General features: G+C 42.9%; 1 protein-coding gene across 5 annotated transcripts in view; it reads right to left on the bottom strand.

Annotated features, from left to right (window-relative positions):
* marchf8 (membrane-associated ring finger (C3HC4) 8) overlaps positions 1–12062 on the bottom strand; it is a 70810-nt gene that overhangs the window by 20473 nt on the left and 38275 nt on the right. For all 5 annotated transcript variants that reach the window (XM_083695412.1, XM_083695411.1, XM_083695414.1 and 2 more), the window contains one exon: positions 2329–2379. In XM_083695412.1, coding sequence (XP_083551538.1) covers positions 2329–2379 — 51 coding nt within the window. The remainder of the gene's footprint in view (positions 1–2328; positions 2380–12062) is intronic.

Genomic DNA, 12062 nt, shown 5'->3' with positions numbered 1-12062 from the left:
TCTCTTTGGCCCTCCTGTTCACAGACACCAATAGCAGACTCCAAAGGCAAAGGCAAAGCCTAGAATCAATACTAGACATTGAGAGCTCTCTTATGACTTCACAAATGATGTGACTGAACAAACCAGAAACACCTGTCAAGCCAGTTGTCCCATAATTTTGGGTACTCTGATATACGGGGACTATGTAATTTCTTAATGGTGAAACCAATATATACAAAAAATATCATCAAATAAAAGATGAGAATCTGTAATTTAACCTCATAGTGATTGTTTGATTTCAAATCCAAACTTTCAGAGTGTTTTCAATGTCCCATTACTTATGCAGGTCAATGTGACTACAATGTTTCCCCTGGTTAGTTTTTGTGAGGAGCATAGTCACTAGGTGGCCATGTTAGAAAGGACCGAAATCGCTTCCAGAGTTGAGGAGCAACTACTGTACGTGAGTCATTGGTACTGAATAGGGCTAGTTAGGGGCTAAGGTTCATGGAAAACTAATTATGCATGTGTTTATTCTTTTGTCTATTGTGGCTAGATAGTGACAAACTGATAATGAGCTGTTGGCTATGGGGACGGAGTGACAGACAGCCAGGCGATACTAAACTTGAGCAAACTGCAGCTGCTCCAGGCTCAGATGGTGAGAGTGCGAATAAGCTGTCAGCTACAGAGAATGAAAAAGACAGATCTATACTGCAGCAAAGTGCCACACACACACACACACACACACACACACACACACACACACACACACACACACATACACACGCATACACACACACACACACACACACACACACACACACACACACACACACACACACAGACACACACACACACACACACACACACACACACACGCATACACACGCATACACACGCATACACACGCATACACACACACACACACACACACACACACACACACACACACACACACACACACACACACACACACACACACACACACACACACACACACTGCCTGAAGTGCAGCAAAACTGCAGCAAAACAAGTAATGGCTGACGCCACAACATTAGAGCTCCACACCAGATGTTTAGCTGGCTGGTCAAGCCCACTGAGCTGCAGGTCAACACTCTGCGTCTTTACCATGGATGTAATACTTTAATACCTCACAAATCAGTGTGGGAGGCCACGCAAAGACACACACACATGCATACACACACACACACACACACACACACACACACACACACACACACACACACACACACACACACACCTCCCTAATCAGAGGCATCACAGAGTTCGCTGGCACCATGCTTAAGAGAGTAGAGCGGTGACCCATGCACAAGGGCTACTGTAAGGCTGTGTGTGTGCATGCGTGTGTGCATGTAAAGTATCAAATCAATCTGTCAGTAAATCAATCAGTCAAAAAATGTAATAAAGTGCCTAGACTGCAGTATGCAGCACAGTGTCTCTGAACCTCCTTTGACTGCTTGTTCATCTCTCTTACGCCGAGGCCAGCCTGCTCCTGACTTAAAACATGGTCGCCAGAGTGTTGCCGTGGTGACAAGGTGACCCTGACATCTATTAGCACATGTAAAGGGTTTATCCTCTAAGAGGCTCACAGCTGCTGAGGAGAACACGGAGCTCGGAATCTGCCCCTAGCCGCCAGATACAGTACAGTATGGGCAGGGAAGGAGGGTGGGTGGAAGGGAGGGAGGGAGGAGGCTGGGTGGGACAGAGGGAGGAGGGAGGGAGAGAGAGAGAACTGGGATGGGGTAGTGGTCCTGGTTCCGACTGTACTGTAGCTCTGTTTAGGATCATTACTTAATCTGCATTGCAGGCTGATCTACTGGCCAGGTGAAAGCTAATCCCCCAGCAGTGGGGCCATACTAATGCTTTCACATGTTCAACCTTTACCCATCAGTTCAGATGCAGGAAAGGCAACAATGAGAGGAAAATGAAAATGATCAAAAGGAGCTGGGGGGAGGAAGCCAGTTGAGACTACTGAGATTCTGCAGAGGTCTACAGTAGTAGTCTGTCAATCCCACTGTGGGCTGAGTAGGAGAGGTGAGTTCTGGAGATGTCTCTTTAGAATAACTGATCAGACAGACTTCTGACTGAAACTGAGACTGGTTGGAACCGCTGGGAAGGATGGACTTCTCTCTAATGTAGCTCTCTCTCTCCTGTCAATCTCTCCTTATTCTGTTACATCTCTCATTTTCTCTCTCTCTCTTGCTCTATACTGTCAATCTCTCTTTCTCTCTCTCATTCTGTCAATCGCTCTTTCTTTTCATCCCTTCCACACCTCTCTCTTTCTCTTTCTCTCTCTCTAATGTGTAAAACATGCCATGTCAGCGTCCTTACCTTTGAAATATTGCTGGACCTGCTTGCCGAATGACCAAGAGGCTTCTCATTCTGTAAGAGAGGAGAACAGAGACAGACTCAATATCTTCCTACATGACACAACAGAATACAGGGAAAACATATACCGTATCTGTAATCACTATGGTCTGTGGTCTGCTTATGATAACCTATGGCCAGTAATGATCAGCCCATCTTTATGGCACTGTGGTGTCCACTCAATGGGCCACCCATACTCTACATTAACCAATAACGGTGTTTGATAAAGCACACATACGGCATTCCACACATACACACACACATACACACACACACGCACCCTGCTTTGATTTCTAATGAGAAATAAATCATAGTTTTCACAAGTTCACGCAGGGCCTGATGAAGCCTCGGGGTACTGGTGAGAAACACAACAGATTCTCAGAGCATGACTATAATGACTACAATGTACACTACTCTTATCAAGTTGATGAGATGGATTGTATCAAGTTCAAGGCATCCCCCCCTCCACCTTCTTACACACACACACACACACACACACACACACACACACACACACACACACACACACACACACACACACACACACACACACACACACACACACACACACACACACAGAGGGACATGCTTTTTATGTTTAATTACTCCTTCGATTCACTTGTGTCTCTAGCCTTTGCTAGTTGCTATGGTGATAGAGGGCTGTGTGTCTCTCTATCATTCTCTCTCTATCCCCCTCTCAGTCCCCCCCTCCCCCATATCACTCTATTATTGCCAGACATTCTGCAGACATCCTTGAACAACCACAAATGGACAAAAACACAAATGCACACACACTGTCTCTAACCCCTCCACCCATTTATTATTATTATTATTTTTTTATTTTTTTAAAATATCACCATCGTCATAAAGCTGCAGTGATAAGTGATGCAGTGATCTCTAAAGCTGCAGTGATAACACTGCACCCACACTCACACCCACACCCACACCCACACCCACACCCACCCACACACACACACACACACACACACACACACACACACACACACACACACACACACACACACAGTCTGATTCATGGCTGTCCTGTGAACTGGTGGCATGCCATCATCACACCATTACTCATCTCTGAGGGAGGGAAGGGCTATGAATTATCAGCTGTCAAACAGCAGATAAACACATACACACACACACACACACACACACACACACACACACACACACACACTTCAATCTCTGTGTTTATCTGTTTCTCTGACATTAACCATTGGCTACAGAGACACATATTATGGTCTGTTACCAGTTATCACACTTTATGATGAGCTATTCCGAAGACTTATTTAAATAGTATGTCTAAACTGATGCCATCTCTATTTTAGCAGAAACATAAAACAAACCTATGCATATCATACTCAACATACTTGTTCTCTAAACTGAATGAACTGTCATTCCCGGTCTAAGTACAGGTATGTGGGCATGCTGACCTGTCCCCCTGTTAGTTACCTGCATTTCGCAAGCTGTGACTGCAGAGATAGAGAGAGAGAGAAAGAGATTGCTAATTGGGAGAAGATGAATTATTCTTGTCCTCTCTTTCTCTCCGCCTCAGTCAAAGATGGAGTAACAAGCAGGGACTGAAGGTGGCCACGAGTGTGGTGGGAAAATAATGAGGCCACAAATGCGTGTCTGGCCCTTTAATAAGGCTGGGACGATGAGAACAGAAGAGCGGAGGATGGATAGAAGAGGAGAGAATGATGGATAGATAGATGAGAGGACAGAGGAGCAAAGTGCTGTACCAAGCACTCTACAAGCTCAGTTTAAAGGTAGAGCTCTCTTATCCCAACATGTAACTGATGTACTCTGTCTCTCTGTCACCCTGTCCCTGACTTGCTCACTCTCAGTTTCTTTCTCTTTCTCACTGTCTACCTCTCAGCGTGAGGAGCACTGTACAAGCCACCATACAAGCTAAAAAAAAGCAGCGGAGGGAGTTGCATGGCATCATTGTGGTAAATGCTTTTGTTTCTGTATTAAACCCCAATGTTGGAAATAAGTAGGAAACGCAAGATGGTGGGGGGTCTGGGGGCTACAGTAAGACTACAGTACTACAGCTTTTTTGATAACCAACATCTCTAAGTCATGTCCTGAGGCGTCGTGAGGCATGATTAACACCTGCTCCTCACCATAGCTTTTACCCTCATCATGGTGAAACGGTACAATTTTGAATGGCTTAACCACTTCAACCGTAATGGCAATATCAGCTTATTTGTTTTACTCAAGCCATAGTTTTGCTCTCAGTCCATTAGAACTTAATTTTCTCCACCTGTGGTATGTAGGCTGCAGTAGCCTATATGTGTCTGATTGATGATAAGGGAACGATATCCACCTGCAGAGAGATGGACACATTTGCCATGAATTTACAGACATTTTGAACACTTTTGTGTGTAACTCGATTGCTTGTTAAAAGCCAGGAGACAACATCAATATTTGTTTTGAATGTGGTTTGCATGGTGGAGCATTAGAGCCGATGGATTTGTCTGTGGACTTTACTGACACGTTTGCGCAAAGGCACATAACCATTGATAGAAGAAATGATTTTGTGTCCACTTTTAACAAAGTTTAGCAAATGACTGGTGTATAGACTGGTGTATTCTTGTAAATATGTATAATTATATTTCATTACATCTCATTATTGCAATGTGGGTAATTTAATGATCACACTGTTACACTAATGCAAACTAATGGAGGTCTCCAGACGTCACTCTGGGTACTGGTTAGTAAAGAGGGCCCGGGTCTTCTAGTGTTAAGTGTACAATAAAGGTGTGTTAAAACTCAAAAACTCCCTCTATCTCTCTCCCTGGCATTGAAAGCCTCTCCCAGTAAGACATGTCACTTGTCTCTGTGGGTTAGAGAGTCAGTCTCATCGTCTCAGTGACAGAAGGCTATGTCAGGCTTGTCAGGACTATGTCTCACGAGCCATGCACTATTCGGAGGATAGGGTTTCAGATTTCATGCAGCTCTCGCTCTCCATCTGTCTCTCTCCCTCTCCCTCCATCTCTTTTTCATTCTCTCTCTCTAATACCAGTGTTGTAGTTCCACTACATTTGCAGTAGCTTGGTGGTAGTTAAACTAAATTCAAATCTCAGTAGTTAACTACTTTTTTGCCATGTAGCAGTGTAGTGTCTGTGTACTGTCACTACTCACTACATTTCCCCCCCAAAACAAATTAAGAAATAGGAATGCAACTATTATTCCAGCCCTTGAACTTCAAATGCCCCTCATATGTATTCCCTCGCTGCTTCCCCCCTCCCCGCTTCACCACCACTCCACCTCAGCTGTTTTTATCTTTCTCAATGATTTTAGAGTGTTTCAGTCGTTTCAGTTTTTGTCATACAGACTAGTCGTCTGTCAGTAACTGACTGTCTTAGACAAAGTAATTTTGATGTAGTGAACTACTTTTTTTTAAAGGAACTTCACTTTGACCAAATATATTCATCTCAAGGTTAGCTATAATGTAATTCTCACCATGTAAGGTAATTTGTAATTTAGTTAAATACATTTTCAGAGTAGCTTCCCCATCATAGTCTAACACACAGTTTCAACAAAGACCTTGAAGGACTGGGCCATTGTGAGGGAGGCTCAGGAGAATAGGGAAGAAGAGAGGTTCTACATTGGTGGCTCAAGTTTCAAAGGCTGCATCTTTTAAGTATAATATCTATGTATGTATGTACTTAAAGGGATAGTTCACCACAAACATCAAAGTTTGTCAGATATTTTCATTCCTCAAAAGTTGTTCTTGAGTCCATATTCCATTCTATCTGTTGTGTAGAACCAGCTTGGTCAATATGCTTGAAGAAAATTCTGCAGGCCTCAATCCCAAATGAAGGGGTAAAATTGGTACCACCATCTTGCTGGATGCAGATGGCATGGAATACCGACTCAGCTCCACTTTAAACCTCTTTTGGGTTATGAAAACGTCTTCAAAACTATTCCTGTCCATGGCATTTGCATCTATTCATTAAGCAAACACTCTTATCCAGGAAAATGACTGTACATTATATGCAATAAGGAAGCATCGCTAGAGAACAAATGTACAGGCAACACAAGCCAACCCACTCAAGAGGAAAAACCTTAATGGGATGTAGTACACCATTTAACACACACAAACACACACACTCTCCGGACCTACATAATAGGCAGATAATGACAGTGTCCATTCTACAAAATCTATTTCTATAAGTAGAACAGACTCTGACTCTCAGCTACAGTATACTGTACACCCAATAACACAGAGAAGCTGTCCAAACTGAGGGACATGTTTCCTATTTGAATAGGATACATAGGATACAATTGGATACTTGAATAGGATACATCCAACAGACCTCCTATGAACAGTAGCATGTGATGACTAAGTGAAAAGAACGTCTTAAACTTAAATCTACTACTCAAGCATTGCCCACTCTTCAAATGAGAGTGAAATGGGTTACCAGTGTGCCCTCGAGAAACAAAATAAACTAAATTAATCAATCATAAGTGTCCCCCTCAGCTTCAAAACCAATAATCAGTTCCAACATCTGCAGTAATACACCATATGAGAGGAGGTTAACACAATCACGCAATATTAAACTCCTGGACACAAACAATGTTCAGGAGAGAGCAGAATGGGCAGGATATGTGAAAGCATCATCATTCACCATCTCTGGAGACAAGGTCAAGGAGAGTGAGAATGGATTTGAGTTTTCAGAGAGTAACAAAGCCCTTTTGCTGGTGGGGGGAGGGAGGGCCACAATTATGTTTTTTTTGTTTCATAGAAAAATGTAATGGTCACATGAATATGGCTCACTACTACTCATTTCTCTAAATTCAATGTCTTTGAGTTATTATTCACCTGTAACAATGGGGTGGGAAAAGTAACATACTGCAGCAGCCTCAGACAGACAGAACATTAGTATGCGGGTAATGAATTCTTTAAGGCAGCATCTTCTCTCTCTACAGGAAAGGTGCCTGCAGCATACGTACTTAATCATCCACTGTGCTATCAAAACCGTGACAGAAGGAGAAGAGAGGGAGGGTAGGGATAAAGGAAAGACAGACAGACAGACATTACATCCACCAGAGTCCCCTGACACACACAGGCACACACACATAAAATCAGTGTTGGGGAGTAGTTCCACATGTAGCTCATTTTGCAGTAGCTTAGCAGTTAAACTAAATTCAAATCCTAGTAGTTTTCCTGTAGTTAACTACTTTTTTGCCATGTAGCGGTGTAGTAAGCTTCCGTCACTACACTACATTTTTCCAAAAGAAAACAAAAAAACGTAAGAATGTAACTATTATTCTATTATAACTATAACTATTATTCTATTATAACTATAATTATTATTCCAGAACTTGAACTTCAACGCTACTATTTCTCGTCTTACTGCCGCTTTGCTCCACCTCACCATTTGTTTCTCTCAGTCATCTTTCAGTAACTGACTATTGTGTAACTGACTATTGTGTAACTGACTATTGTGTGCTGGATAAGGTCGTTTCGATGTAGTGAACAACTTTTTCAAAGTAGCTTTAGTTTGACAAAATATATTTCTCTCAAGGGTAGCTTTAGTGTAGTTGAACTTTCCTTGTAAAGTAATTGGTAATATAGTTAATCACATTTTCAGAGTAGCTTCCCCAACACTGCATAAAATTACCAATGCAGCATTGATCTCTTCAATTAAGGTGAAGAGATGTCATTTCCTAATCACTACAGCTCAATGACCTGTAGGTTAAAAACCATAATTATATGTGTGTGTGTGTGTGTGTGTGTGTGTGTGTGTGTGTGTCTCTGAATTAATCTGACCCTCTGAATTATGTACACTGTACACTCAAAGCTGGTGGTGACTAGTGCTAGACAGTGGCTGTGTGTGTGTGTGTGTGTGTGTGTGTGTGTGTGTGTGTGTGTGTGTGTGTGTGTGTGTGTGTGTGTGTGTGTGTGTGTGTGTGTGTGTGTGCGTGCGTGGGGGGGGGGGGTAGCTGTTGACCACCAGTCATTTTTGCTGATTGGTGGGCTAACATGCTCTGTTCTGTACTATGAAAATAGATCCTGGACAAGTTTAGCTCAAATCCATAAAGACATTTATTTCACACTGGATGCAAATGGATGCTGAGTGATCCCTCTGGCTCCTCTTATCTCTGTGGTATACTGCCTACAGTAGACAAACTGACACAGGAATCCCAAACAAGATTTCTCAGATTCCTTAGCAGAACTACTCAGTACTTCCAAACCAAATCCTGTGATCCAGGTAATCTGCCATCAGTGATACAGATTCATTTAGTGGGGGTCAAGGGCATACAGTAGGAGCTATGTTTTAAATGCACATTTTTGGGACGTTTGAGAAAAGTATACAGACAAATCTTAATTTACAGTTGAAGCTACTTACAAGGCTAAGGGTGGCCTTGCAGAGGGGCACTTACTCTTGCACAGTCCATTCATTCTTAGGGCCATTCATACTGTACTGAATACACGCGTGATGCCTCTCTCTCTCTCCCTCTCTGCCTGTCTGTCTGTCCTTGGCTGTCTCCTCCATGAAGTCAACACATGCATACACCCTCTAGACTTAAGCAGCTTGCACACTGCCCCAACAAACGTCAACAAACACCAATAACGAACAGTGTTGGGTCAGTGTGCGCCACCAGTCTGCATTTGATAGCATTTGTTAGTTATCAATCAATATAAACCTTGAGGTATTTTTTATGCAAAACATGGTAGATGGCCTTACAGGTCTCTGGAACCAATTTGCAATAGTGGAAGCCAATTGGTAAAAACAAATAAGATGATTGGATTAATCATAGCCAGCAGCACAAACCCATGCAGCTAATTTTTGCCTGTCTACATTATAGCTATTTGCCAGGGAAGAAACAAAGAGTGGCTCTGAGGATACTGCAACATTGTAGGATTGGAAAATATTACAACATAGCCAACTATGGAGGCCACCTGTGCAGACCTGCCTGATATTATTGCGTAACAATAATAACCAACACAGGACAGGAAGATGGGCAAGGCTGATAACAGTGAGGGAACGGCCCAGGTTGATGGTCGGGGGGGCAGAGCAGGCGGTGATGTGCACAAGAAGTTAAATGTTGTTTGCATAGCCTATGGCCAACTAATGGTCTAAACAAACATGTGTTTGCTAGTTAGGTAGCATACAAGGTGCTCAGTTAAAAAGGCTAAAAAAATAGCTGAGATCTAATAGAATGTGTAGATTTGGGATATTTTTCCAGGGATTAACCATACCCTGCTGAGAAACATAACAATGGAAAATGTGTTTTTGGCACTGTTTGTGTCTGTTGGCGTTTGTATGGGCAGTGTGCAAGCTCCTTTAAGCAGCTATCATTTCACCAGAGATCAATTGGCTCCTACATCCTTGGTGGTGACAAAACGATCCTCCATCCTGTCCTATCGTCCATCGTAACGCACCACTGTCTATAGAGAGTGGTCATTTGACCACGTGTTATACTATATTGACCCCCAATCCACACAGAGGTCAAACCCAGACAGGATATGGCATTACATATCCCTTGAAAGAATTCAATCAAAGAGCAAGTCTGGTTAGTCTGCAGTTTCATGTTTCTGTCTCTCTCAACATACAACAACCTCTTAGGAAGGAAAACCCGGCCTGCATGTAAACTGAAGAGTCGGCAGCAAACAGAAGATGAGAAACAGATGGGAATCTGAACTATGCACAGTAACAATAATCTGCAGAGGGTTTTAGTCAACCACAGAACAGGCTAACCCAACACTGACTAGCCTTATGGGTAGGGGAGTGGGCGGTAGGCTGCAGCCCATGGGACAGTGATGCAGGCTTTAATGTTAAGGTTATGGTGGCTGTTAATGATAAACAAGACATGTATTGACCCTCAGTGTTACTAAGAGAAAGGCTGAGTATCTTGCACATTCTGTCTGTTGTTTATTTCATGTTCTGTGGTTCGATTGTGAGGTAGCAACAGTTCAGTATACTTTTTGCTTTACATGGGTTAGGATGAAATTAGGCAAAACCAGTCCCACAGCCTGTAAAGTATGCATATATCAAAGGCAGAAAACAGCTCCAGTGTGTGTGTCTGTGTGTGTGTGTGTGTGTGTGTGTGTGTGTGTGTGTGTGTGTGTGTGTGTGTGTGTGTGTGTTAATGGCTGCCTTCTCATCAGCAGGAAGTGATACTTTGTTTCCCCCCTCCTCTATCAGTCTCTCATCCCTCCTCAGTTCTCTAAGTTAATTGCATCACTATGTCTGAACAGGATGTGGCAGGGAGAGTCTCTATCACCAGTATATGGTGTGTCATTGGGGCTTGACTATATACTCGACTCAGAGAGAGAGAGCAGAGACATGAAATCATGAAAAAGTATTTTTCTGTACCCATTTTGACATTTTGGCAGGTTGACTCATTAAGCACAACTTAGTTTGTTTCTTACCTCTGCATTATCTTCTGCGGACCAAAGTCTCAAGCCACAAGTAATTAGTTCAGCCCAGTGATCCCTAATTAACTGTGTTGACTGTGTAACTGTCAGTTCCCCTGTGATGTAACTCTGAACAACATGTCCCCCACCTCCTTACCCCACACACAGACAGAGAGTTCATGCACAAAAACATACTCTCTCCTTTCTCTCTCTCTTTCTCTCTCTCTCTCACACACACACACACACACACACACACACACACACACACACACACACACACACACACACACACACACACACACACACACACACACACACACACACACACACACACACACACACACACACACAGGCCTGTGAAAAACAGAGGTCATCGCAGCGACAACAGCAGAGTACAATGCTGCCTGGGAGGACTGCTAATAGGGAAACATTACAAACCACATACTCATCTCAACACACACTCAACCATGCCTACCCCAACATCCCTATGGTTGTCTGCCTCCAACCAAACATCAAATCGTGCCCTAGTGCCCTGCCCATCCTAGTACTGGAGTCCCAACCACTCCTGACGACCCCCCAGTGTAACCATTGAATTAGATCAATACCAAGAAACAAATAATGCACTGATTGTGTTTTGTCAGGACTTAAGAATCCTTAGAATACCACATTTTCTATTTTAAAGAGCTACATACTGAATATAATATATTGCTGAACATATTTTAACCTATGGTCAAATATGGAGCGCATTACAGATTGAGGGTCACTTCACTCTTTATCACCCACACTCACATACTGCACATTTTTGGCTCCCGGTTCTGTTTTTGCAATCAACTTGTTTTGGGGAAATACTGTCTGCAGTAACTGTTGTTTCATTAACCCGCCAGACATGAGAGAGGTCTCCACACAGGAGAGCAAATTGTTTGCCTCATCCATTATACACATCACTGACTGCCCACTTTCAGTGTTGTTATCAACATCACTGGCCTTTACGCAGACACACATACTGTAGCCTACAGTACACACACACGGGAGGAGATATCATGCTGCTCATTAAAAACAAGGTCTAAATATACTGAGAGAAAACTGTGTTTTGACTGTGATGAAGGGTACATGTTTCTTCTTAAGAGGCTGGGTGCGCGCTGGCTTCTATTCACATGTAGTCACGCATTGATCATGCAAATAACTGTTATTGTCTTTATGTCCATGTGTGTGACCCATTAGGGTTGAAAAGGGTAAGCCATTCATAATTGTAAGGTCAGTTTCGAATCACCATGGTGAGGGTAAAGATACCGTAAGGCTAGCATGGTAGCAGGTC

This window comes from Argentina silus (genome assembly GCF_951799395.1).
Source record: "Argentina silus genome assembly, chromosome: X".
NCBI classification, from domain to species: domain Eukaryota; kingdom Metazoa; phylum Chordata; class Actinopteri; order Argentiniformes; family Argentinidae; genus Argentina; species Argentina silus.
The sequence above is the reverse complement of the archived record's forward strand: the minus strand, read 5'-3'. Positions and strand labels throughout refer to the sequence as shown.